This window comes from Bos grunniens, chromosome 2 (assembly GCF_055505025.1).
Source record: "Bos grunniens cultivar Pamir isolate PY7600 chromosome 2, Bosgru_T2T1.0, whole genome shotgun sequence".
NCBI lineage: Eukaryota > Metazoa > Chordata > Mammalia > Artiodactyla > Bovidae > Bos > Bos grunniens.
Window position 1 is genome coordinate 105,107,659 of NC_141166.1, and position 27,843 is coordinate 105,135,501.

A 27,843-nucleotide genomic window follows, 5' to 3' on the forward strand; every position below is an offset into this window, starting at 1 on the left:
ACAACTGCACTCATCTCACACGCTAGCAAACTAACGATCAAAATTCTCCAAGCCAGGCTTCAACAGTATGTGAATTATGAACTTCCACATGTTCAAGCTGGATTTAGAAAAGGCAGAGGAACCAGAGATCAAATTGCCAACACCTGCGGGATCATTGAAAAAGCAAGAGAGTTCCAGAAAAACATCTACTTTTGCTTTATTGACTACACCAAAGCCTTGCTTGTGTGTATCATAAGCAAACTGTGGAAAATTCTTTTTTTTTTTTCTTTTTTTTTTTTTTGGAAAATTCTTAAAGAGATGGGAATACCAGACCACCTGACCTGCCTCCTGAGAAATCTGTATGTAGGTCAAGAAGCAACAGTTAGAACTGGACATGGAACAACAGACTGGTTCCAAATCAGGAAAGGAGTACATCAAGCCTTTATACTGTCATCCTGCTTATTTAACTTACATGCAGAATATATCATAAAAATGCCAGGCTAGATGAAGCACAAACTGGAATCAAGATTGCCTGGAGAAATAACAATAACCTCAGATACGCAGATGACATCACCCTTATGGCAGAAAGCGAAGAAGAATTAACGAAAGTGAAAGAAGAGAGTGAAAAAATTGGCTTAATACTCAACATTCAGAAAACTAAAATCATGGCATCTGGCCCCATCACTTCATGGCAAACAAATGGGGAAACAGTGACAGACTTTATTTTCTAGGGCTCCAAAATCACTGCAGATGGTGACTGCAGCTATGACTTGCTCCTTGGAAGAAAAACTATGACCAACCTAGACAGTATATTAAAAAGCAGAGACATTACTTTACCAACAAAGGTTCATCTAGTCAAAGCTACGGTTTTTCCAGTAGTCATGCATGAATGTGAAAGTTGGATTATAAAGAAAGCTGAGCATCGAAGAATTGATGCTTTTGAACTGTGGTGTTGGAGAAGACTCTTGAGAGTCCCTTGGACTGCAAGGAGATCCAACCAGTCCATCCTAAAGGAATCAGTCCTGAATATTCATTGGAAGGACTGATGCTGAAGCTGAAACTCCAATACTTTGGCCACCTGATGTGAAGATTCATTGGAAAAGACCCTGGTGTTGGGAAAGATTGAAGGCGGGATGAGAAGGGGATATCAGAGGGATGAGACAGTTGGATGGCATCACCGATGTGATGGACATGAGTTTGAGTAAGCTCCAGGAGTTGGTGATGGACAGGGAGGCCTGGCGTGCTGCAGTCCATGGGGTCGCAAAGAGTCGAACACAACTGAACGACTGAACTGACTGACTCCTAGTGCTTCCTGCATCACTCTGTTTTGGGGGCTGCAGGAGGTCTGTAATTTCTTAAAAGATGTATGAGAAAAACTGGTGCCAGCAAGTATGCTGATTGTCTCAAAAGACAACTAGCTTCTGAGTAGCCAAAGTCTGCACCTAGGCATATGGGAGAGGCAGGTGTGTGTCCCTACCTGCTCTCAAATGGAAGGGGCGGCTCCACTTCATAAGGCAGAGTGTGGGATGCCTTCAACTGCTTTCTCATCTTTCCTCTCCTTGGACTATGGCATCAGGTTAGCTGTCAGTCAGCCTGGACAGCTGACTGACATCTTTGTTTTTATAGGAATTTTTAGGAAACGGCTAGCAGTTACTATTTGAAAGTGCCACTCAGTCATCTCTTTGCAACCCCATGGACTGTAGCCTGCCAGGTTCCTCTGTCCTTGGGATTTCCCAGGCAAGAATACTGGAGTGAGTGGCAATTTTCTTCTCCCGGGGATCTTACCAACCCAGGGATGGAACCCCCATTTCTTACCTCTCCTGCACTGGCAAGTGGGTTCTTTACCACTAGCACTATGGGAGAGTTATTATACAGTTATATTTTATTTTCCATTTTAACTATAATTCCAAGTAAGCCTTGGAAGATGCACAGCAGTTAGCCAGGTAGAGATGGGTGAGAAAGGACTTCCTGAGAATCTTAACAGCATGAGTAAGGAGACCGAGGAGTAGAAACGCAGGCGACTACAGGCAGTGGTCTAGTGTATAGACTCAGAGGAGAAGAGAAGGACACAAGGCTGGAGACAGGAAGGGTCGTCAAGTCGCACATACTAAAAGCCCTGCAAAGGACCTTGGACCCAAACACAAGGTGAATCATGCCTGCGCTCAGATGGATAACTCTAGTATGAGCAGAGGCAAGAGGAAGGACCAGCTGTGAGAAGAAAGGAATTCCTGAGAAGAGAGGTGATGAGACTTGAACCCAGGCTATTAGAACACTGAAAAGGAAAACTCAGCTGGACCACGAGAGGCAGATTTGACTATGAGCACTCTCTGCTGCTTTAACATTCCATTTCCTGTCTTAGTGTGCTACCAGAACCGTGCTGCCTTAATCCTCGGGTCAGGGTCTTAGGAGAGACACATGCACACGTGTCCTAAAAGCTTCACAATTATTTCTGCTGGTGATGAGGGTGGTCACAACTCTGATGGCTGATGGGTTCCAAACAGCACAGAAGGTACAAATACACATTAGTATCAGTGTCAAACATCCACACGTGTGCCTTCTTTTGCACACACACACACACAAAAAAAGTGGAGTAGCTTCAAAGCAGGCTGTTGGGAAGGGTTCCCTCCCCACTGCTGTGTACTGCTTCAGTCTTAAACAGACCGTGTGGGTAGAGCTGCACATATAAAAGTGGTTTCATTAAAAGTCTCCAGTCATTCATTTTGCTTATTAAAGCCACTCTGCAGTGATATTCAGAATAGAAATCTCAGCTGTCCCCAGCAATGACTCTAAAATACAATTAATTCCACTTCCCGAGGAGTCGATAGCTATGCGCTTGAGGTAGTGTGTTAATTGCTGCTGCTTCATACCAGGAATCAAAATGGGAGCAAAGCAAACATGGATCCTATTAAGTTCCAGAAGACTTAAAACTGAAGTTTCTTTTTCCCCCACCCTCCTCTTACACAATGATTCTAAAAGCAGGGGACTCCATCTGGGGAACTGCAGTGACATCCAGTGGCTGTGAAGTGAAACACACCAGTTACAAAACTTTGTTTGTTTTATAATTAGAGAAGGGGGGATATTTGTTGATTTACTGATATTTGAAATCCAATGTCAATAAAGCTGTGTGTACATCTAGAAACTCATAATAACATAACCCCAAATCAGGCAAATCAGGGATCTGTAACAAAAGCAGGATGTTGGGCTGCCCTCCATGATTTACTCTGCCTGGGAAAATTCTCGGCAGTATATATTAATAATTATGGACAGAGGTAATGAAATAATGATACTGCAGTCAAAGCTCCAAATGTCCTATTACCATTCAAGATGTGTATAAATTCAAGAACAAGTCATTTCCAAAATGATCCCCTTGCTCGCCAAAATAAATAACTGGCTCTGCAATAAAGTGGACCAGGCGGGATCAGTTAGATTCCAGTAATTTCAGTGCTACCTGGCTGAAGGGTTATATGAAAATGTTCTTGAGGTTTCAACATTTCAATCTGTATTTATAGCATGTATGAGAGACAGAGATGGAGAGTGAGACAGACAAACCAACTACAGACTCCCCTCAAAATTTGCCTGATCTAATGGGGTGAAGAAAAAACAAACTTGCTTCCATGGAAAACATGTACACTTGAGAATCTGACAGGTATATAGATTTGTGCAAGGTGTAACTCTGGGTCAGGTATTCTATCACCGATTCTTTGTATTCGTATATGTAAAATGGAGATGAAATTAATGTACCTTGCAGGGTTACTATGAAGCTAAATACTGAGTGTCTATCAAGATGAAAGTGAAGCCTCTATGTAGGGGCCCTGCACACACGAGATACACATTAATAGTAGCTATCACACATATACATTCATATTAAAATAAAAAGAAGTTTTCTTTGCCACACCACCTGTCACTCTCAAAATAGACTTTGGATTCAATGCATGCATGTGTGCTCAGTCTCTCCAGTCATCTCCAACTTTTTGTGATCCTCTGGACTATTGCCCGCTAGGCTCCTCTGTCCATAGGATTTCCTAGGCAAGAATACTGAAGTAGGTTGCCATGCCCTTCTCAGGGGATCTTCCCAACCCAGGGACTGAACCCACATCTCCTGTATCTCCAGCACTGCAGGCAGATTATTTACTGCTGAGCCACCAGGGAAGTCCTTTGGATTCGACAACCCTACCATATTTTTAATGTCACGTGCTCCTCCTCCTGACCTCAGTAATCTGCAGTGTGCTTAAATGGATCAGAAACAATAATAGTAGCACATCTAATAACAACATAGCATGTCTCTGAAACTTTCCTAAGCTTATCTGGGACATTGAAGTCAAATGAAGTGCAGAAAACTCCCAGCTGTCATGATTTCATAAGTCAAAATGTTCTTGCCTACAAGATTTCAGGATCTCACAAACACTAAGCCTCATATGTGTGCAGACCATGACGTGAAGATGGTACAATGTGACACGCCATCACTAGCAGAAATGAGAGATGGGCAAGGACCACGCCAGCAAACTACAGATAATTTGATGTAAACGCAAAATGAATTTGCTTAGCCTCCAAATGGTTAAAACTTGCATTTGGGTCTTCTCAGTAGTAGATTTTAAGTCAGATTCTACCACTTTCTGATGCAAAAACCTCCAGTTACCTTTTGCCTTACTCATTGTAAAAGTTCAGTCCCCTCCATAGCCTGAGGGCCCCATAGAAGCTCCATGCAGTCCCTTTCCACTACTCTCCTGACTCCCTAAGTGCCCACCTCTCGGCTGCTTCCTAAACACAAGCAGGTTGCCAAGTCCAGGCCTCCCCCCTTTATGTTCCCTTCTTCCTGAACAATCTTCTTCCATTTAAGTGAGAGAGCTGCTCCTATCTGCTTCGATCTCTACCCAAACATCACACTGTCAGGGACACCTTCCCTGATTTCCCTGCCAGCCCTAGACTCCCTACCCCATTCTCTGCCTTCATTTTCTCCCCAGTGCTAACCATTACTTAAGAGATTACCTATTTTAATCACATGTCTCTTGTCTTTCTCTTCCCATCAGAATGCAAGTTCATCAGGGCATTGCTTTTTGTCTATTGTGTTCCTACTGTACCCCAGGATCCATATACAAAACAGGCTTGTGCAAAACAGTCAATCGACATTTGTTAACCTATTGGAAGAAAGCAATTGGGAAACGCAGAGCGGGCAAAGGGAGTTCCTAGTTTTTGTGGAAAAAAAAAAAAAACTGAAAATATTCAGGATTTTTGTTTTAATGTACACATATATATAGAAAGGTAGTTTACACAAGTGAACACACAGGCAAGAGATGTCAAAATAGAGAAACTAAAGAAACATTTCAGTGCTGTTAAATTGTGGATAGCATGCATGCGTGCATGCATTGGAGAAGGAAATGGCAACCCACTCCAGTATTCTTGCCTGGAGAATCCCAGGGACAGAGGAGCCTGGTGGGCTTTCGTTTACGGGGTCGCACAGAGTCGGACATGACTGATGCGACTTAGCAGTAGCATTGTTTACTTCTTGACATCTTTATTTCTAAGTTATTGGCAGTGAGCCTAATTATTTTTGTACTAAAAATATTTTTAAAAAATAACAGACTATCCCTTCACCTTTAGAATTCTGTGCATTGAAAATCCAGTATTTCTATCAGAGAGAGAGGTCAACAATGTCCCCTGAACAACATGCAGGGCTCACTAGCTGGTCACCAAAGTCTTGGCAAATGGTTTGTCCTTTGGTTCTTTAAGTCAACAAGACGCAAAGAAGATTTACAGTTCAATATGTGAGGGCCTCACTCTATTGACAAAGGACATTGTCATCTGCACAGCATATTTAAGGGGGAAACACTCCATTCTACTTGTTTTCATTTCAACATGCAAATAGCAAAAATGTTGCTTAATATCACTCTTAGGCTGAAAAGATATTGCAAGAGTATTTATAAGCTACATCCTGACAAATACAATTCAAAAACACACTGGTTTTACTCTTCATGCTGAGAAAGACCACAGCACCATAAAAGTTGTTTTTGTCACACTGTTAAAGAAGTGGAAGAAATAAAGAGGAAAAAACTGTTCCTCAAGAGTTTATTTGGATAGTCATTAACTATTATCATCTGACATCTCAGTGTATCCTTACAGAAATAAAGCAGTAGATTTTTTTTAAAAAAGGAAGGGAAGGTGGTAAATCTAATACACATTAGTAATTCAATAGCATTAATGTCTGCAATTTTTCTACTGTATAAAGATATTATCTGAGTAAAAACAAAGAGAAAAAAAAAGAACACAATAAAGCTTTGGGACTCAATTTCTTTCTCATAAGCTTTGGCCTAATGCTTGGTTAATGAAACCATGAAACAATATTCTCACATCTTTGATTTTATTTCAGCAGTTTCCAGAAAATACAGTAATGGAGAAATATATTTCTATTCAGTGCCTAAAAGTTTAAATTTAGTATGTAGCTCAAATTAATTCTCAATGTTCCATTTTAAGCTTCTACATTAAAAGACTTGCACAAATCTTTTTATTCCTCATATAACCTGCAGTGGTCTCCATGAACACTGCTGCTTGATTTACAGAGTAGATTTTATTACTGAACTTCAAGCTCTTTGTTAGGGATAAATCATAGTGACTGCAACTGTAAAAGATGTTTAATGATTTTTAAAGTCTCTCAAAGAGAAAAAGTTAAGAGTATAAAATACTTTTATTAGATATTATGTTAGTTAAGAGCTATATTGCTAAAAGCCATAAGTAAACAAAATAGTTTGGAATTATGGCACGTGCCTTTTGAGAGTTACCACCACACTTCTAAGAGGTTAATGATCATAAATAGAAGTTAAATGAGTTACAAATGGCAAGGAAGAAAATATACATTGGGTTTTTTCTGGCCTATGAAGGTGAGACAGCAAGTCACACAGACCAGTATAGCATACCTGCAAGATTCGAGTTTTCCTGGCAGGTATAGGCTCCGTTGGAAAAGACTCTGATGCTGGGAGGGATTGGGGGCAGGAGGAGAAGGGGATGACAGAGGATGAGATGGCTGGATGGCATCACTGACTCGATGGACGTGAGTCTGGGTGAACTCCGGGAGTTGGTGATGGACAGGGAGGCCTGGCGTGCTGCGATTCATGGGGTCGCAAAGAGTCAGACACGACTGAGCAACTGAACTGAACTGAATAGGCTCAGCTGTGAAGATCAGCTGACATGTTATGGCCCATTAACTCTCAAACAGAGTGTGGGAGGGTGGGCTCGGGTTCAGAATCCCTGTGGGGACTATCCAAGCTTCTTTTCTGCAGATTTCCCTCTGTCCTCTCCCAAGGTCTTGACACATCTTAGGACAGCAATCTTCAAACAGCGAGTACTACAGACACTTCTGAACTGTTTAGGGAATGCAAGGGACTTTAAATGAACCAATCACTTTCCAGAATTTTTTGAAGATGGATCCTCCTAAGAACAGGGACTTCCCTGGTGGCTCAGACAGTAAAAGCATCTGCCTACAATGCAGGAGACCTGGATTCGATCCCTGGGTCATGAAGATCCCCTGGAGAAGGAAATGGCAACCCATTCCAGTATTCTTGCCTGTAAAATCCCATGGATGGAGGAGCATGTCAGGCTACAGTCCATGGGGTCGCAAAGAGACACGACTGAGCGACTTCACTTCACTTCACTTCCTCCTAAGAACATAACTTTTCTGCCAACATCATCTCCACTGTACTTCATAAGACAAAGGCAAACTTCTCATTCAAACTGAACCTTGCTTTGGTACACTGCTCTTGGGCAGAAACATGTTTCCTTTGTTCTATGTATCAAACAAAGGAAAATGTTTATAATACTAGTAGCTAGCTATGCAAGAAAGTGAACGACACTCATAGCTAGGTATAAAATTCTCAGTTCTTTAAACAAATGGAAGGAACAAACTGTGCTGTCACTGACAGATTATTTAAAATAATTTTGATGATTTACTACTAAGTTGTTTGATATATAATGCAAAGGAGTTGGTGGTAGGCTAAGTGATAGATACCCATATCTTAATCCCTGAAAACCTGTGAATGTTACCTTACATGATAAAAAACAAAGCTTTGCATATATAATTGATTTAAGGATCTTGAAGTAAAGAGATTACCCTGGGTTATGCTGCATAAAGCCTAAGTGCTACTGTTAAAAGACAGTGGCAATGGGAGATTGCACATGGACAGAAGAGAGCACGGTGTGACCATGGAGGTAGAGAGTAGAGTGATGCAGCCACAAGCCAAGGCATGCCAGCAGCCACAAGAAGCTAGAAGAGATGAGAAATGAATTCTCTTCGTGAACCTCCAGAAGAAGTTCATCCCTGAAGATACCTTGAATTTAACCCACTGATACTGATTTCAGACTTCTGGCCTCCAGAATGGTAAGGGAATAAACTTCTGTTGTTTTAAGCCACCAAGTTTATGCTAATTTGTCACAGTGGCCAAGGGAAACTAATATAAAACTCTAAGAATCAAATGGCACTGTCCTAACAAACTCCTTCCTTTTTCATCTACCTATATGTTTTTTAACAGCAATATCTGTAAAAATAAGAAAAGGGAGACAAAATTGTTGTTAAATTCTGTCCCATTCTAGCAGGAGAATGGAAATAGTTTATAAGTTTTTAAAAGGTATGAGAGGAAAAGCCTCTACAAGTTCACAATACAGAGATGCATTTCCAACTGAAAATAAGACTATTTTTTATGTTTATGACTTTCAAATGTGAAGGAATTATTTATTTAAGAAAAATTTAGGGTATACACTCACATAAAGTGAAACACCACTGTGGGTATTTCCCATGGCTGTACTATAATTAATGCAAAATGTAGCTCACATTACAGCATATTTTAGTAACCTCTCAAAATTTTTCTTTGTGCTGCTGCTGCTACTGCTAAGTCGCTTCAGTCATGTCCGACTCTGTGTGACCCCATAGACGGCAGCCCACCAGGCTCCCCTATCCCTGGGATTCTCCAGGCCAGAAAACTAAAAATTATTATGCAATGTATCTTTCCATCAACTTAGACTCTATGGTTTAGCTCCCAAATTTCCATAGATCATTATGGAAACAATGAGAGGTGGTAAATTTGTAATACTTCTATCTTTATTTCTATTCTTATTTTTTATTCTTATTCCTATTATTTCTATTCTAGTGCTACTTCATTTTTCTCTCAATCATCACCAACAAAAATTAAACACAAAGAAAAGGATGATTCATAACTGTCCTCTGTCTTTCCATAAGTGAAGCAAACCTTTGCCATATGATCAAAATTATAAAGGACAGAAAAGCAATGATATGGCCATGATTTTGTGTTCTTACCTAGACCTACATGAGGCAGGTGCTCAAAAAGGGTCCAGCTGTGGTCATCAATGTAATGATTCTTCAGGATCAACAGCTGGCAAACATCTCGGGCAGTTATGTCACTGGGTACCTCTAAAGCTCTGCTGGTTTCATCTTCACTGTATACTTTAATTACCTGTGTATGTAGAAATAAAAAAAAAAGAGAGAGCTGGAATAGTCTGTTTAAAATATCATTCTAACAAGTCATTGAACTTATTGGTTGAGCTAATTACAAATTCCTCATACAGTCTATTTTACATCTAATTTTCTTATACATGGAGCAAATGGTGCCCATCCAAGACTTGTTTATAACACGTCAAAGTCACTCTGTCCGACCACTTCCAATCTGTTAAGTGTGTAAACGTCAGGCTATTCAATGACCATTCAATATCAATTTCCACTACTCTGATCTACTAAAAAGCTATTCATCTCTTATCAACATTTAAAATTGTCCATTCCACATTTTAATCTGTAAATAATCCAAGTAACACAGGTGATTTATTCTCAGATATACACAAGTTGTAATAGCAGCAAAGATTTCTCTATTTCAGCTTATAGGAACTTTGGCAAAGACTGGCTAGATGCTCACAAAATCCTTTTTTCTTTTCTGCCTTGCATGTAGTTGTGTCCACAGGATTGAGATTTGGTCAACAGGATGTAAGTACATGCAATGTGACACTTCCAGGCCTAGTCCCTACAGCTCTCCCACATACTGTCCTCCATTCTCTTACACCACCTGCTCACTGAATAGTGAAAGTGAAGTCACTCAGTCATGTCCGACTCTTTGCGACCCCATGGCCTGTAGCCTATCAGGCTCCTCCGTCCATGGGATTTTCCAGGCAAGAGTGCTGGAGTGGATTGCCATTTGACAAAGACCTAAAGAGGAGAGCAGAGTATGGGACAGAAGGAGGCTTTGTTTCTGAATGACGACATAAAAGGTGTTCAACTAGGAATGCCTGCAAGGAATTTTGACAAGAGCAAGAAATTAACTTTTACTGCTAACTTATTGTGATTTTGTATTTATCTATTACAGCAGCTTATGTCACCCCCAAAATAAACAGAATCAGAGAAAGTTTCATGTACAGCACTCCCTTCAACATTTACCAAGTTGTGCTACATGCTAGAATTTCCACTATTAACTATAGTATGTCAAATATAAATTAAATTATTTATGATGAACTAAATACCTATGAAAATAGTATAGTAAGATCAACACACACAAATGTCCGGATGTTATAAGAAAACTCAATATAAGAAATATTCTCGCTATAAAAATGTTGACATTTAAACATTTTTAGCAATTCAAATAAATGAAAATTAAAATGATATATCAATTCTCTCCTATTGATTATTTTTCTAATTACATAAAATGACTGGAATGAAACAGTTACTCTCTTACAATGACAGAGTGTTATAAATCGGTAAAACTATTTTTTACATCTATTGGAAAGTATCAAAAGCATTAGAGAGGCTATTTCTTCAACTTAGTAATTTCATTTAGGCAAACTATCTCAGTAAATCTGTCCTAAATGTGGAGAAAATAGCTTTAGGTGTAGACATGTCCTGCAAAGCATTATGTATGTTCTATCAACCTAAATATTCCACAATAAAAGAGTGGTAAACCATAGTACTTTCATAAAATGGAGTATTATAAGGTGCTTAAAAATGTTATTCAAGAAAATGACATAAGAACTTTAAAAAAAATTCTTAAAATAAGGACACCAAAGTATAAGTTATGCACAGTCTTACTGGCTGGATTGGCCACCAGGCACTGACTCACTGAACTGGCATTTTGATTGGCTTTTAGAGAACCACTGCCTAGGAAGGCAGTGCCATCAGTCTCTGTGATGCTGGCAGCTCTGCCTTCAGCTCAGCGACAGAGTAGTGGAGCTGCTGGAAACTGCTCGTCACAGCTGACTGTTAAACATTCAGGAACTCGGCCAGCCAGGCATCCTGAAATCAGCCATGGTGGGAGAATGTATACTCAAGAATATGGCAAATGCTACAAATAGGTCTTTTTTAAAGAAAAAATTTTTAGAGCCAGTTTACCCCTGCATGATTGCCTCAGCTCCACAGAGAATATATTTTCTAGATGGATCAATCAATGCCCAGAGTTTCCCTGGCAACAATGACTATTTCAGAGATGGGGACATGACCTAATCAGAGCTGATCAGGGCCAATCTGGACTCATAAAGTGGGTCTTCTTTTCCACTGGGCAGGGATAGGTGTGGCTGCTACTGTTCACAAAGAGAAAGACTGTGGAAAAATAGGGTCCCATATGGAATAAATCACACCAAGAGATGAAAGAGTCCTGAGAATAACCCTGAACCCTTGGACCAAGTAATTTTGAAGTCTTTGTGTTTTAATCATATGTGTGCTATGTGTACACTTCTAGTGGTAATATCCACCTACTTATCTCCCTTGTTCTAGCCATAGACCTTCTCTAACTCCTCCATACTGCTAGAGGAATAAACTTTCTAATAGCTGATCATATCAGGTCATTCTTCTAAAATTCTTCAGGGGCTCTTCATTGTCCTAACCCAAGCAGCTCATTGTGCAAAGTCCCCATGCAAAGTGCAAATCCTCTGCTAAGTGTTTTAATATAAGGCTGGCTTTCTAGGTGGTTCAGTGGTAAAGAATCCACCTGTCAATGCAGAATACATAGGAAATGTGGGCTCAATTCCTGGGTCAGGAAGATCTCCTGGAGAAGGAAATGGCAACCCACTCCAGTATTCTCGCTTGGAAAATCCCACGGACAGAGGAGCCTAGCAGGCTACAGTCCATGGGGGCGCAAAGAGATGGACACGACTGAGTGACTGAGCATGCACATGTACGTCAGCGAAAGAGTTGGCTGTTGCCCTCAGAGAGCTGAAGCACAGTGGGGAAAGCAGTATTCAAAACAAAAGAATAATTAGAAAGTAGGACCTAAAAATGCAGTATGTTACTCAGTCATCAAATGGGTATTAGGAGAAGCCCAAAAGACATCCCTGGGAAAGTGATATTCAGGCTAAGACCTGAAGGAGGAGTGGGCAGTAGCTAGGCAAAAAGAGTAAGAGCATTTCAGGATAAGAGAAGTGAAGTCATACAAAGTCCCTGGGGCAAGCAAAAACTTGGCAGGTTCTAATGATTAAGAGAATCAGGGGTGGCAGGAGCAGCAAACAGAGAGCATGGTCCTAAGGAAGCAAGTCGTAAACACAGTGGTCATAACAGGGGTGTTAAGACCCTAAGCTCAGAACTGACTTAAGAATCACTGAGATTATAGGTGGTAAACAAACTTGTGGACATGGATATATCAGCCAAGGGAAAAAAGGAAGAAGCATGAGGGGAAAAAAGAATCTAGGAAATTCCAGTATTTAATGGTGAGTTAGAGTCAAGAAAAGTCTGAAAGATGAAGTGAAATAGAGAACCAGGGAAGTGGGGCCCCAGGAAACAAAGCCCAAAGAAGTCCCTGAGAAATTCCAGTATTTAATGGTGAGTTAGAGTCAAGAAAAGTCTGAAAGATGAAGTGAAATACAGAACCAGGGAAGTGGGGCCCCAGGGAACAAAGCTCAAACTCTAGCACACACCCAGCTGCATGTGTGTGCTCGGTTATTCAGTCGAGTCTGACTCTTTGCAACCCCATAGACTTCAGCCCGCCCGGCTCCTCTGTCCATGGAATTCTCCAGGAAAGAATACTAGAGTGGGTTGCCATTTCCTTCTCCAGAGGATCTTCCCGACCCAGGGATCAAACCCACATCTCCTGCACTGGCAGACAGATTCTTTACCACTGAGCCACCTGGGAAGCCCCTCACAGCATGCATACCCCCAGCAAGTCAGCCTATGGAACAGGTCACTCTGACCTTAGACAAATATGATATATATTTGCTACTTCTTCTATTTGCTCATGAGGTATCCTCTACTTGAAATATTTGCTCCAAACACCAACAACATGATTTATTTGGCAAATTCCTACTTATCATTTGGCTCCAATTTCCACAGCACTTCCTCCAGAAAGTCTTCCTTGACTGCCCCTGGCTTTGTAATGTGCCCATTTCAGTACTCTTATTTTATAATTTTCTATTTGAATATCTTTCTCTTCAACTGTATTAGTAAGCTCCTTTAAGGAAAATCTCTATTTACTCACCATTTGACATGATATCCCAGGGACTGAGTGCAAGTAAATGTATGGCTTAATAAAGATCTTTGGAACAAATGAATTTTGTACCCGTGCAAAATGTTTTGCACATAATACTCAATGCATATTTGTAAATTTTAATTTAGAAAAATTTTTCTGTTGCAAAAGTATAAATTGATCAAATTTTAATGCTTGGGAAATTAAAATTCTTCTATTTTTCTTATAAATAATCCTAGGTAAGAACTGACAATATTGCCATCAGCTGACAGTTCTGAGTTTCGAAGTCACTGAGGCAGCTATAAGGTCATTTTATATCAGAAAAACTAAGAAATAAAAATCTGGAGACACTGCCAAAATCAGATGCAAGTGGCTGAGCCCTCAATTCAATTCCTTTACTTTAGGGTTAATATGTGTGGCTCACTAAGATCCCAAGATCTATTTGGAATCTCAGTGTTTCCTGTGATTGCAACTGGGTAGGCTGTTGTTCTTATGTCTGTGTCTTCAATGCCTTCAGACAAATCTCAGCGTCACACAATTGATGAGGTGCTAAGAGATGCCGTCCACTATGCTGCTGTGGCCAAGCAGTGGTGGGAGCATTTGCCAAAAGCAGCATGAAGATGACCAATCCTGAGAGGACAAGAAGATCTGACTTGGCGCTGCTCCTTCATGTGAAACAATGATAAGGCGCCATTTCAGTACCCTCAGAGGCCACTGCCCACTCCATGCCAGGGAACGAGGGATTGGGAATAAGCTAGTGGCCATTGGACAGGTTCCCTGGACTTCCTGACTACCCCCATGCTTTCTTACAGTAAACTCCCATCACGTAGGATAACGGAGCATGCCTCTTATTTTTCATGCTCTATTGTTTATATCAGAGGAACTACGAAATGAAAATCTGGAGATATTCTGAAGTCTAAGCCAAATTTAAGTAGAGAACAAAAACAGAGCAAGAGGTAAATGTTGGGGAAAACGAAAATGACATCTAACCAACCAGGAAATGCCATTAATCTCTTCAGTTGACGTTGCTACAAATTTTTTAAAAAAATAAAGTTGCCAAGAATTGAGACACATAAATTTAGAAGGACAAGGCCAATTTAAATTTCTGGAATAAGTACATGTACTCATTTTTAAAGTAAATAACACTTGTTAGAAGAAAAACTCAATATTTTTGCTTGAACTTCATTTCAAATCCTTCTTTTAAAAAAATAGTTCCATTTAATGCTGACATTTGTCCAAAATACACATTTATCTATGAAGGATAAAATTACATTTTTGGTTGATATTCCACAGTCCCTGTCATCTCTCGGATCTATTCAGTATGTATGAAAAACTCCTTACACTACCAATGGAGAGGCTTTGTTAAAATGTCTCATTTTTGTTTCTACTTATTTCTCCTTGAAATATATGAAAAGGGGAAAGATAATTTAACCCTTAACTCTTTAGTAGGTTGAATATGCCCCTTGTCAATATTATTATTACACTAAACTTTCACATTTAAGAAAATATCAAGTCATAAGTGAAACTACATGACTACTACAGATTTAAACTAAGGTACAAACTTTTGTGATCATACAAAAACCAAATAGCAGAGTTGCTCTTAAGAATTATTAGAGCTAAACAGTGGTATCCTATTTCCTCCACATACTGAAAGATAAAAACAGAGAGATATGGAGATCATATAATCATGCTATTTAATAAAGGGATATTGTACATTTCTAATTGAGTGAGTGAGTGAAAGTCACTCAATCGTGTCCGACTCTTTGCGACCCCGTAGACTATCCAGTCCACGGAATTCTCCAGGCCAGAATACTGGAGTGGGTAGCCTTTCCCTTCTCCAGGGGATCTTCCCAACCCAGGGATCGAACCAGGTCTCCCGCATTGCAGGCGGATTCTTTACCAGCTGAGCTATCAGGGAAGTCCTTGTAGTGGCCCAAATCCTCAACTTTCTATATAAAGTAAAAAAAAATAGGATAAAAAGAAGTCATATCAATTGATCCATGAGATCATTTGCAATTGTATATTAGCAAGAAGAAATCCTCCTGGAACCCTAAAGAAGAACAGGAACTGTCTTTGTCTCATCAATGAGCAAACGCTTGATTAGCAAGAAGACAAGCATTGATAAGATCTGTCTATAACATCCCGCCAGGATGAACAGAGAGAGCTCCGGAGGACAGCCAACAATGTACACACAGGCTGTGTTGAGGAAGCCCTCAAGTATCACTATAATCCTGACAGAGCAGCCTTGGCCTTTAGAGTGGTTTACAGTTTAAACTGCTCTGGGAGCATGTGGCATCCAGCAATGAAAACGTAATATAAAGACCCAGTAGCCCCTGCAAGAGGACATGCCGGCATGTGGATGGAGCAGCTCTCTGTTTTGGCTGACATCCTTATCAAGGCAGTTTATATACTTTACACCCCAACTGCCCTAGACTGGCCCTTCATAAATAAATAAGTGGAGCCAAGAGATTAAAAAATTAACATAACTCATTTTGACATCAGTAGACACAACAATGTTCAAATATATAAAAACAGCAAGAAATGGTTAACTTCAGAAAAGATCTGAAAGCCTAGGGACTAAAAGAGATGAATGACTTAAAACATAAGACGAAGACTATCACCAAAAAGTAGAGACTGAAGTTGAAAGTCAATTTGATATATATTGCTTTGCCCTCAAAGCACACACAGTGGTCATCTGTTATTTTCTCTGGAAATTCTGATTCTTAGAACAGATTATGGGGGAAGCCTCAGGAAAGCCCTGGGAAGGGGCTAAGCAGTCAGCCTTTCTCCTCCTTCCTGAAGACTCAAGAAAGTGATGGAACAGGATGGCTAGTTCCTTTCCAAACTGGATTCATCCTAGAATAAGGGGAAAAACTCAGGATTGTCATCTGGTCATTTGGCAATACCACAAAGCAGAAAGGGGCACTGGGCCCATTGGCAAGTAACTAGCTACTTGATAACCTTCCCCCATTTATTGCTTTTTTCTTCAGAGAAAAGAGGAAAAGGTGATAATCATTCAGCAGGTAAAAAACAAGCACAGACTAAGCATAACTACATGAGCAAGAATCTACAGGATGAAGCAAGAGACCTTTTTAAAAAAAAAAAGAAGAAAGAATGAGCAAAAGAGAAGGAAAAAGACCACTGGATATGGCCGTTTTCTGTGTCAAAGTTTCTATTTTGGGAAAAATTAAATTTTATTTTTAGATTAAGTACCCTTAAATTGGAGAAGGAAATGGCAACCCACTCCAGTACTCTTGCCTGGAAAATCCCATGGATTGAGGAGCCTGGTAGAGTCCATGGGGTCGCAAAGAGTCAGACATGACTGAGCGACTTCACTTCACCCTTAAATACCACATTTAATATTTAATTAAATATAAGTTAAACACTATCATTTCAATACCAAGATCTTACTAGAATGAAAATTACCTAACTTTTCAAAAGAAAGATAAATGCATTTATTGTACCTATTAATTATATATGATGTTTATATAATTAATAGAAAATAAGGAACAAGGTAAAGTCCATAGAAATTTGATTTCAACTAGGTCCCAAAGTAAAGCTTATTTCCACTGCTCTTTAAAATGTTATCATCCAAGTAAAGCCAGATTATAAAGATATCTTTTAACGCTTCAGATTTTTTTTCTCCATTATTTTTAACTGATAGGCAATGTACCTAAAACAGTGAAATATTTTTATATAGAGGTCAGAGTAGCCCTGGATTTTTACATTCTTCTAAATAAGGAACGCAACGTCCTAAGATAAGAAGAGAAAGATATTTTGAATTAAGCAGCTCAGTGTGTTCCCTTGAAGGAAATGGCAAATAATATATTCATTCTTGCTTTTTCCAAACCTCTAGCAAAACGTTATATTTAAAAACAAAGACTGTTCCAAAAGATCCTAACAGTTCAAGAAAAGCTGTTGCTTCCTTATTGCTACCCTTCACATTTTGCTAGCTGTCAAATATTTATTAAGAGCAAAACAGTACATAGTTTGGAGAAATCAGATAGTAGGGACTTAAATTCTTGTCATTAGATGAGACATTCAACAACATATTTTATTTGAGCATGAGCATTACATGTTCAATTAGCTATCAGATATTAACTCAAAATAAATACTGTCACCAATATCAGAATTACAAGTGACTGACATAAATGGGTTCATTTCATACTCCGGTGGCCCCTTTCAATTTTATTCCCCATGATCCTTCCCTTATTCTCTAACTCTGATCATATTTTTCTCAGTTTCTTTAAACAGCCATGCCCCTTCCTGACATGGGGTCTTTGAACCTTTTACTACCACTGCCTAAAACACTGTCCCTCCACCTTCTGCTTCTCCTCCCTCAGATAAACCATCCATTCTGTGGGCAAGTTTTCAATGCTCCTCCCAGTGTAGGTCCCAGCCCTTTGTTTCATGTATGCATATGTGCAACCATGTGGTTACTATCCATCAGCTTCTACTACTCAGCATGCTGCGTGACACCAGGGATGATGTCAGTATGTGACTCCCAAGATGTTCCTCCAGCAGTCAGCACAGTGCCTAGCACAGCGTAAACACTCCTTCAGTGATGACTGATACCATCACGAACAGCTCTGTAGGAGACAATATTAGGGATTCCAAAACAGTAGCTTGGAAACCTCACAGGGTTTAAAAACTTCTAGGGGAGGAAGGGCCCACATGAGACCAAAGAGAAAACACAGGCAAAGTTTTCAAGAAATCGGCAGACTCAACAAAAGTGGATGAGATGACATCTCTAGGACTTTGTGAGAATTTGAAAAAAATAAAGACCATATGGGTGGAACAAATATCATAAGCAAAGATACTTGGACTGAAAAGGCAAAAACTATGCATGAAACAGAAGATGGAAGACTCAGTTGAGATGAGAGAGGCCGAATTCCCAAGACCAGGGAAGGAAGCATGGGCACTGGGAGGCCTATGGAAGAAGTACCTTGGCCCAGCACTCTGGACACTGGTTTCCATCAGTGCAAACTAGCGAGGAGGGCACCCCAAGAGTGGATCCCTTTTAATATACACAGATGACAAACTACCTTTTTTTCAATGGCTGGAAATAGATAATTAAGTTTTAAAAAGAAGTTTTACTAGAATAAGATTATCAAGTGGTAAGAGAATGATAAATAACCATATGGTGATCTAATCATTTGGGAACAAGTTCAGTTACAAGTAACAGAAAAATCTATTTGACAATGGCTTATTAACCAAATTAAAATTTTGATTTTTTTTCTTTTTCTCACATTTGAAACCAGAGGTGGACAGCTCAGGGTCTGATGAGGCCCTTCCATCAAGTAACTATGGATCCAGGCTCTTTAAATGTCAGCTCACAATCCCTCAGGGTCACAAGGTGGGTCATCCCCACACCACCCCTGTAAAAATCCTCAACTTGGTTACATCTGGAGGTTATTACATTTTATCAGGAACATTAGAGTGCGTGCTGGGATAAAGAGATGAACTAACTCAGAGTCAAAGCATCTGTGTGGCTGGGGATCCATACAGATCTTCTGGGAGTTCCGTATGAATTCAGAAAGCCAGGATGACGCTTTTTGCTGTATGAATTCATTTCCCGTCTAGCATTAGGGCCTGAGGCCCAGTGTGGCCTCACTACTGGAAATGCCCCAAGCCTGGCATGGCAGGGGATTTAGCACTGCCCCACCTGACAATCTGGATCGGTGACACTGGAGAATCATGCCCTGTCTAGGCTTCCAACCAAGAGAAGAAAGCGTGTCTGCAGGCAAAGAGGGGCCCAGAAACTCTCCTTCAAGCCCCTTTGCTCCTCTCTGTTCTTGATCCTTTCTGCTCTCCTTCTCAGGCCAAGAGCCAGGCAGACTGCTCATTCCTCGGACTTTCTTTCTCCCTCAAGGATAGCAAGAAAGACCCTAGCTCAAGCAGGGGTCCAATTTTATAAAGCAAGATATCAGAAGCCCTTTCAGTGCGCTCTGTTACGTGGTAGGAAAAAGGGCAAAAGAAACAGCTCCAATTTCATTATAAAAGAAAGTAAACATTAAAATTAAGTCTAAAAAAATCCCAAACCGTGGACACACACATATGCATATGAATATATTCATGTTATTTTAGGACCTAAATCCAACACAAATAATAAAGAGGGTCAAAGCACAAATCCCACTCTAATGTTCCCAGTAACTTCATCAAAGGAGTGTTCTCTGAAGCCTCAGTGTTTTTAAAACTCATGTAATTCCTGTGAAGATGCCAGTGCTGACTAATTCATCTTTGAAGTAAAAAAAAAAAAAACCTTCACAAGTGCTAATGCTTATTCATATTTAAAGCAGAAAACCACTGGTCATGCTTATGTTGGACACAATGTTATTCCAGTATCTCATTTCAGTTTTTCAGCAGTCGTTTGTTCCCAGAATAACCATAAGACATGCCTAAGCGAAAAAGTTAATAACTGTCTCACACAGTGAGGAAGGACAAGTAGGGGAAGGGCAAGTGGAGAAGAGTTTAGAAAAGAGGAGAAAACACGAGGAAAGGAAAGAGAATATTTATCAGAGCCCAGGACCCATCAGACTTTTTGCTGTAAATTCTTGAGCCGCCTGGCATCAACCAAAGCACTTTTAGAACCTTCCTGTTTCAGTGATTTTCAAAAGCATATCTTCTCATATTTAACTTCTCTGAACCTTAGGTGTAACTTACCATCAATGGTTATGGCATAGTTTAATTGGAAGCATATAAGATAATGATACTTTTTGTGATGTAGGGTGCCAGAGAATCAATGAAATACATGATATTCAGTCTTCTGATACACCTGCGGGTATTATTTCATGAACTTTTAACAGCATGCAAACTATCACTTTCTAGACCTAACATTCCCATATTGAGATAGCACTAGGGAAAACTGATTTATATCCATTTTTTATAATTTTACCTTTTCTCACTTTTCTAAATATTTCTTTTCTATCAGTGCAAAGCATGTGTATCAGTATAAAACATATATAGTTCCATAAAATGGAGTAGGAAATGGCAACCCACTCCAGTGTTCCTGCCTGGAGAATCCCATGCACAGAGGAACCTGGGGTGGCTATAGTCCATATGGTTGCAAAGAGTCGAACACAACTGAGTGACTAAGTACAAGCACATTCCTATAAAAAAAATGGCAGCAATACTGTTAGAATTATAAAATACTTAAGGCTGCCAGGACTCTTAGAAACACCCACTGAAATCTTCTCATTTTACACGTGAAGAAGCTGAGACTGAAGAGGGCCTGACTTGCCAGGGGATCCATCTGCTCACTGGCAGAACCTACCAGGGAATCCGTCTCTGGGTTCCTACCTGGTCTCTCCAATCTGCTTACCCAACTTTACGATGCTGTTTTGACAAGACATCTTGGATAAACACATTAGATAATTGAAAACCCAAATATGCAACCATATGCAAATACGGCTCAAAGCACCCAGCTTTTTGAATGTCAAAAAAGTTGTTCTTTGTGTTTCACTTTTTTCAGCACAACTTGCCAGAAGAAAAAAAAAAAAAAAAGGCATATTCAGAAACAGCCAGGAGAGGGAGTCTTTATTTCTCGGTGCAAATAAAGAAAGAAAACAGGATGCTTTGAAAGTTGTTTTAATTTTGTTAGCCCTTTAATATTTAATATTGCTTTATTATTATTGGGCTTCCCTGGTAGCTCAGTTGGTAAAGAATCTGCCTGCAATGTGGGAGATCTGGGTTCAACCCCTGGGTTGGGAAGATCCCCTGGAGAAGGAAAAGGCTACCCATTCCAGTATTCTAGTCTGGAGAATTCCACGGACTGTATAGTCCATGGGGTCACCAAGAACTGGACACGACTGAGTAACTTTTACTTTTTTCACTTTTACTATTATTAACCCTACTGTGGTCACGTATGGATGTGAGAGCTGAGCGCCGAAGAATTGATGCTTTTGAACTGTGGTGTTGGAGGAGACTCTTGAGAGTCCCTTGGACTGCAAGAAGATCCAACCAGTCCATTCTGAAGGAGATCAGCCCTGGGATTTCTTTGGAAGGAATGATGCTGAAGCTGAAACTCCAGTACTTTGGCCACCTCACGCGAAGAGTTGACTTATTGGAAAAGACTCTGATGCTGGGAGTGATTGGGGGCAGGAGAAGGGGACGACAGAAGATGAGATGGCTGGATGGCATCATTGACTCGATGGCCGTGAGTCTGAGTGAACTCCGGGAGTTGGTGATGGACAGGGAGGCCTGGCGTGCTGCGATTCATGGGGTCGCAAAGAGTAGGACACAACTGAGCGACTGAACTGAACTGACTGATAGAGGTCCTGTTTAAAATAGTTGTAAGCTTCTAACAAATTTAAATCTATTTTTAAACATTCTAAACTATTTGAATTTTTAAGATAAATCATGTCTAAATCTTTAATAAGAAGGGTTAGGGATGGGGTGTAGGGTGGTGTGTATATATTTTATACATATATATATATATACACACACACACACATATATGTATATATATGTCACTTCTGGTGGTATATAATATAAAGTCCCCTTTCCTGGAACTCAAGCTGAGATCCTCCTTGGCATTTGGAATATCATGGCAAAATTTTTCTTCAAATCCTGATAAAACTACCCCAACTAATTTGACTTTTGAAACTATAAAATAAAACTCCTGGTATCTTCACAGACACAACTGAATGTGTGTATCCAAATGTGAAGTCCAATTAGGAAGCTATAAACAACACAGGACAATGCTGTTTTGCCAAAATGGTTTTTTAATCCCTCTTTTGAAACTGTCTTAAGAGCAAGCATTTTTAATATCCTTTGGGAGTAGAAAATCTTTATCCTTTCAGAGAGCTTAATAACTGAAATAACCAAAAGTCTTACTTCTTGTTTTCTGCCAAAAAGAGATTCTTATTTTTCTAGATTTGGCTTAGGGCGCTGAGGCATGGCCAGGAGAGTCAGCCCTAAGACCGGCCCCGAGCAAGAGTCTTAGACTGTTAATCAGCCCAGCTATTTTTAATCTGCTTTCATTGCCAAAAGTGGACCAGACATTGTAGTTTGCAAACTAATACGAAGTATGGCCCTCATTCGTGCAGAGGTTCAGACTATGGCTTGAGGCCATAGTAGACTCCCAAAATCTGCTCTGTGATCAGATCCTAGACCACCAGCTTATCAACTATGAGTCTTAGATTCCTCATCCTGTAAAATGAGCAAAGTGACAGCAAACTCATAGCACTCCATTCATAATAGTGACTACTATGATACATTTTTGAAAGCAAAATAAGTTCCAAGAGATTTCTACTGAGGTCCAATGAACTCTCTCATATGGTTTGATCACTATATCTTTGAAGCAAGATTGAGTGCACATCAAGGAAAAAATAACTAGGAAGGCAAAAGACAGAGCGAGTAAAGAAAAAAAAGGTGAGATTTGTCCAATGAGTAAACTACAGGCGGGCTTCCGTGGCAGCTGTGCTGGTAAAGAATCCACCTGTGATCAGGAGACCCCAGTTCAATTCCTGGGTTGGGAAGATCCTGGGAAAAGGGATAGGCTACCCACTCCAGTATTCCTGGACTTCCTTGGTGGCTCAGATGGCAAAGAATCCACCTCTCAGACAGCAAAAAATCTGCTTGCAATGCGGGAGACCGGGGTTCAAGCCCTGGGTTGGGAAAATTCCAGGAGGAGGGCATGGCAACCCACTCCAGTATTCTTGCCTGGAGAATCCCCATGGACAGAACAACCTGGCGGGCTACAGTCCATGGGGTTGCAAAGAGGTGGACACGACTGAGCGACTAAGCACAGTACAGCACAGACTACAGGTGAGAAGCAAGGGCTTGGCAGCTTCGGGGTGGAGCCCGCTCTGCAGCCTGCATGCGCCAATCAATTCTGACAGGCAGTCCCTGTGCAGGCAGGGCTTACCTGGGCTCAGTCCTGCCTCATCATTCATTAGCAGTGTGCTTTGGGTAACTTCTCCAAGCCTCACTTTTCTCATCCCAGACTGCGTTTGCCCACCAATCCTTTAGGGTTGTTAAGAAGATTAAAGAGACCGTGAAATTAGTGCTGAACACTGTATAGCTGCTTTTATTTCTATTGGTGTATGTGGATGGCAGGGAGTGCTCAAAACTGCCCAGGGCAACAAGCTGGGGGGTGGGCCCTGGGGTGAAACAGAACTCATGAAAAAGCAGGGTGGACCAGCTAAAATGGGCCCTGAGTGCATGACTTCTCACCACAAGGTATGGAACATAGGGAAAAGGAAAGGAGTGCTACAGAAAGATAAAGAACGAAATCCTAATAACAGGTCAGTATCAAAAAAGCCCAATTTACTTTTTTTAAAAATGTGTTTATTCAATGAATAGGAATTATATCTCAGCTTTGTACATTCCCTGTGCTGGGCACTTGAGTGTAGAGATGATCAAAACTGACACAGCCCCTATCAGCATATAGCTCACAGTCCAGTAATGTCCCTCTGTCTACTGAGACAATGTCTGAACACTAGGTACAACTTACCTCTTTCAGGAAGTCCCTGATGGATAATCCCTAGGAGAGTGAAAGGAGAAGTTATCTAAATACCTATCTTATTATATTTAAATCTATATTCCCAGATTTTTAAAAAAATATTCATCAGCATATAATAGTTGGATTAATTTTTTTAATTCAAATTAGAGTCTTCATTTCAGAAAGTAACCAGAGGGAACAAGAATTTGAGAGACATATTGTCTTTTGTTCCCTGGCTGCACTGTATCAAGGACAACTACTTTTTGGTTGATTCATTTGTTATAAAAAAATTTTTGGATACCTACTTAACAGGATAGAGCCCCCACCACCACCATTTTTAATAGGCAGATTTTAAACTGTTTATGAAACTAGTAACACATGCCAGATGAGGGGGGAAAAAAAAGAAATTCACATTTGTTGAGCTTCTACTACATGTCAAGTACTTCTAAATATTTATCCTATTTAATCCTCACAACTGCTCTGTGAGGAAGCACCATCATTCCCAAGACAGAGAAACTGACTGTTAGAAAGGTTTAAAAAGAAGACACCTCAAGTCACAACACTGATCAGTGACAGAGCTGAGTTCAAACTCAGGATTTCCTGACTAAAATAGAATCTCCACTCTATCACACTTCCTAAAAGCACACTTTTAGGGAAAAGAAACATTCTGTGAAAACACAAAATCCATTCATCTATGTGGTACCCTTCCTGCATGAATATGCAACTCTGTTACCCTGTATAAAAATTAAAAGGACAGAAGAAAGATTAAGGTTTAGCAGGAATGAGAACTCCAGGCAAATAAGCAAAAACAGTACTCACTACCACTTCAAGACCACCTTTCAAGCAAGGCACCCACCTAAAGTCAAGTTACCATCTATGATCTCCACTAGCCTCCCCTTCTCAGGAAATCTGCTCTCTCCCCACTTACTAAATTTTTACTGTCTCCAATCAAGCAATAAAATATATTTGTTCAAAAAGCATAACCATATCTTATAGCTCGCATGACAATAATCAAAATCTAAGGGATAAACATTTTCTGCATGCCTTATATGTAGGAGGCACTTGACAGCTAGTTGCCCACAAAGAACCATCCTCCCTATCTCCTGATTCTGATGAGAAGGGCAGCGTGTGGAGTTCAAGGCCTATATTGCCAGGCTTCCCTTGGATCCAGACCACATGACATGATCCTGGCCAGTAAGTGGTGAGCAGAACCTCCTGATTATTCCCTGGTGGCCCGTTAATAACTGACAGAAGTAGCCTGTATACCCTTGGTTCCTCCCATTTTGTATGCTAGGAATGTGAGCCAGATGACTAGCAATTTGCAATTGTCTTTCCATAAAAGGAAAAGGCACCCACACTAAGGATGGTACAATAGAAAGCAAGGGGCTTGGTTGCCTGAGGACATTGCAGGAAGGCTAAGTTAGCTTTGGACCAATTCTTGTAAAGAGAAAGAAAAATAAATCTCTCCCCTGTTTAATACACTGTCATTTGAGTTTTCCGGTTACATGAAATTAAATTCAGCCTGCAACTGACAAAGCACTTTATTTAAAGAGTCTTTTCCTTCAAAGCGTAAAATCTAGTTATAAAACAAAATACACCAAATTTTGAAAACCAAACAGAGCAAGATATATAAAAGATACACGAGGTCCACAAAGAAAACTAAAAGTCAAATATGAAAAGTCAGAAAGTTTCAGATACCTAAGGATAAGATAATAAGACTTAAATATCATAAAAGGTAATAACGAAACTAATGTCACCGAGCAGGCATTACTGAATTGAGGAATGAGTAATAAAGGTACAGCCACTGACATTTGAGCCAAGGCATCATCAAGACAGATGTGATGAGAATGAGTCTTAGAAGGCTTCAGGATGGTACTACAGCCTGAGCTGGGACACAGCCAATAGCCTTTGGGAAAACAAACAGGATCCTGGAGTTGTCTATAGGCCATGGAGCGTAAGTCAGGGTGCAGAAGTACAGAGGGACAAACAGCACACGCTGTTTGGAGCACAAGGAGAAAACCCACGTGCTGCATGGAAGTTTCATAGGAAGCTGGGGAGACGCTTGTGGATCCAGGTCCTGAAGCACAGTGAGTGCTACGTACGCCTGGACTGACTTCACACGTATTTACAAGTTTCTGGGCAAAATAGTGACATGAAGATCTACATTCTTTCGTTCTTTATAAAATTGTTTTTAGAAATTCAGAGCAATAATTCAAATTGTTTGAGGAGAGAAATGAGTATAACAAACTATTGTCTTGTACAATGGGGGAACTGGATCGTTTAGTAAATGGCCTTGCTCCATATTATATTCGTCAATTTTGGATTTTCAAAATGATTTGAATCTTATGAAAAATATATTCTAAAAAGTATCTCTTATTTCTCTGAGATTTTGGAAGACATGTTAGAATTTTGTGTGCTTTTGAAAGTCTCTTGTAATTGTAGTATGGATAAAGAATGTAGAAATGCTTAGAAACACAGTTTGCAAAATGATTTTAATCTGAAAGAGGTAGAACCCTTTCTACCCACAGAATCAAAATATGGACATCTGGCCTTCTGACCTTGCAGTCTTTCTATAAAAAGAATGTGAATTTTATATTGCACTTAGTGTAAGCCTTATAATGCTTCAGTCTTTTGTTAACTCTCTGGGACCTTAAAATAGTTTCTTGATGTAATGAACCCAATTAGAGCACTGGGTACAATTGCCTTTCCATCTCTCTCTCTCTCTCTCATTCTCTCCATTCTCCTCTCCCCCGCTCTTTCTTTCACACACACACACAAACACACACACATGTGCACACACACACACACACACACTCATTTTATTGCTCACAATTGCTTTCTGAATAAAATGTTTTCTACACTAGAGCATATGGGAGTTGGTGGAGGTGCAGAGGAAGATGAAAGGATTTGTCTGAGCTAATTTCAGACTAGAAGCTGAATGGCAATTAAACACACCATAAGGCAATTTCATTAACATATTAATTCAGGAGGTAACATGTATCTAATAAGAGAAGCACACTGGAAGTCACAAGACCTAGATTCTATTTCTAGCTTTGCCATTGACCTTCTGAGTGACCTTGCCTGATAAGTCACTCAACACCCAAGAGACTCAGTCTTCTCATCGGAACAAAAAAGGCATAACCTAGTAGTGCTCTGAGAAAAATGCTGTGAGGTACAGAACTCACTCAACACACTTGATGAGGATGTGATCATTTCTGAGAGAGATGATGAAACTTTCTTCGCTGGAACCTTGATTAAGTACTAACCAGAATCAAGGAAATCAGATCCTAATAGAATTAAAGAAAGTAAAATGCTCTTGCCAATTTACTTCATAGAGAGTCCACACAAATACCCTATTCCTCAAAGATCAAAACACCTTTGATCTGCTACAAAAAAGACCCATACCATACTATGAGCCATGTTAAAGTTCAAGTTCTCAATCCATCTCAGGAGATCTTATACCCAGTTAAATCATATGCACTTGCTGATAAGAAACTGACTCCTTAGCACTATTAGGCATTTTCAGAAATGTCCTCGGCCTTTGAAATCATTATGGTTCCAGTTGGCAAATTATTTTGCAAGCACCACTCATTCAGGATGAGCAAATTCTATGCCAAACCTGTGGAAAAAATACCTACGTTCTTTGGAAAAGGAAGAGCTGCCCCCCAAATACTTTGAGAAATGCTTGTATTAATTTGTATCATCCTAAATTATGGTGCATATAGAAAATGACAAGTTAATTACAAGTACGGAGTAATTTCCTATCTTAGCGGAAAAAAAGGCATGGTGTGACCAGAACAGATGGATATTTTTTAGTCAGAAAAACACACAGTTCCTAAAATAAGATCAACACTAAGATTTTGAGAACAATCTTACAGACAATGGATCCTCTAGGGATTAAAATGTTGGGAGAAAGAAATAGTATTACATATTTTCAGCAAATGATGTGCTAAATTATATGAACATCTAATATCTGTTCTCACAGGAAAG

The 27,843-nt window shown here is 40.0% G+C and overlaps 1 protein-coding gene across 37 annotated transcripts in view; it reads right to left on the reverse strand.

Moving 5' to 3' along the window:
• GRB14 (growth factor receptor bound protein 14) overlaps window positions 1-27,843 on the reverse strand; it is a 192,098-nt gene that overhangs the window by 39,155 nt on the left and 125,100 nt on the right. For 31 of the 37 annotated variants that reach the window (XR_015152621.1, XR_015152616.1, XR_015152647.1 and 28 more), the window contains one exon: window positions 9,278-9,434. Coding sequence is in view for 15 of the 37 variants with exons in the window: in XM_086370370.1 (XP_086226496.1) it covers window positions 9,278-9,434 (157 nt within the window). In the remaining 22 variants the exon portion in view is untranslated. Of the gene's footprint in view, window positions 1-9,277; window positions 9,435-23,865; window positions 23,896-27,843 lie in introns of all 37 variants that reach the window. The other 6 variants (XM_086370475.1, XM_086370505.1, XM_086370424.1 and 3 more) reach the window with 1 other exon arrangement.